Source organism: Aptenodytes forsteri, unplaced genomic scaffold (assembly GCF_000699145.1).
Source record: "Aptenodytes forsteri isolate BGI_AS27 unplaced genomic scaffold, ASM69914v1 Scaffold296, whole genome shotgun sequence".
Classification (NCBI taxonomy): Eukaryota; Metazoa; Chordata; class Aves; order Sphenisciformes; family Spheniscidae; genus Aptenodytes; species Aptenodytes forsteri.
In genome coordinates, this window is record NW_008796181.1 from 2554705 (window position 1) to 2555174 (window position 470).

The 470-nt window shown below is 64.3% G+C and overlaps 1 protein-coding gene across 1 annotated transcript in view; it reads left to right on the top strand.

Annotated features, from left to right (window-relative positions):
• The first annotated feature begins 191 nt into the window (after positions 1–191).
• Positions 192–470, top strand: part of DPP6 (dipeptidyl peptidase like 6) — a 433849-nt gene continuing 433570 nt past the window's right edge. The window contains exon 1 of the mRNA XM_009287806.1: positions 192–392. Coding sequence (XP_009286081.1) covers positions 192–392 — 201 coding nt within the window. The remainder of the gene's footprint in view (positions 393–470) is intronic.

The window sequence follows — 470 nt, forward strand, 5'->3', positions numbered from 1 at the left end:
CCGGGTGCCGGTGCAGAGGACCGGGGAGCAGGAGCCCTCGCTCTCCCTTCCACTGATGTGGGACTGAGCCTCGCCCGCGTGTAGCATGCTGTAGCCAAAAAAGAAGAGAGGAGGGGGAGAAAAAAAAGAGAGAGAGAGGGAGAAGCGTCTCTCTTGCCCTCCCTCCCCCTCGTTTCCCGCGGATTGACTTCATGGCTTCACTGTACCAGCGGTTCAGCGGGAAGATCAACACCTCCCGCTCTTTCCCCGTTCCCCCCGAAGCGAGTCGCCTCCTGGGCGCCCAGAGCAGCGAGGAGGACGGCGCTGCCGGCAAGACCTCGCGTCCATTGCAACAGGAAGCCAGCCGGCCCCGCTTCCAGTACCAGCCGCGAAGTGACTGCGAGGAGGAGGATGTAAGCGCCGCTGTCGTTCGCGTTGGGTTGGGTTGGGTTTTGGGTGTCCCCCCCTCCGCCCCCCGTCCTGCCGGATGC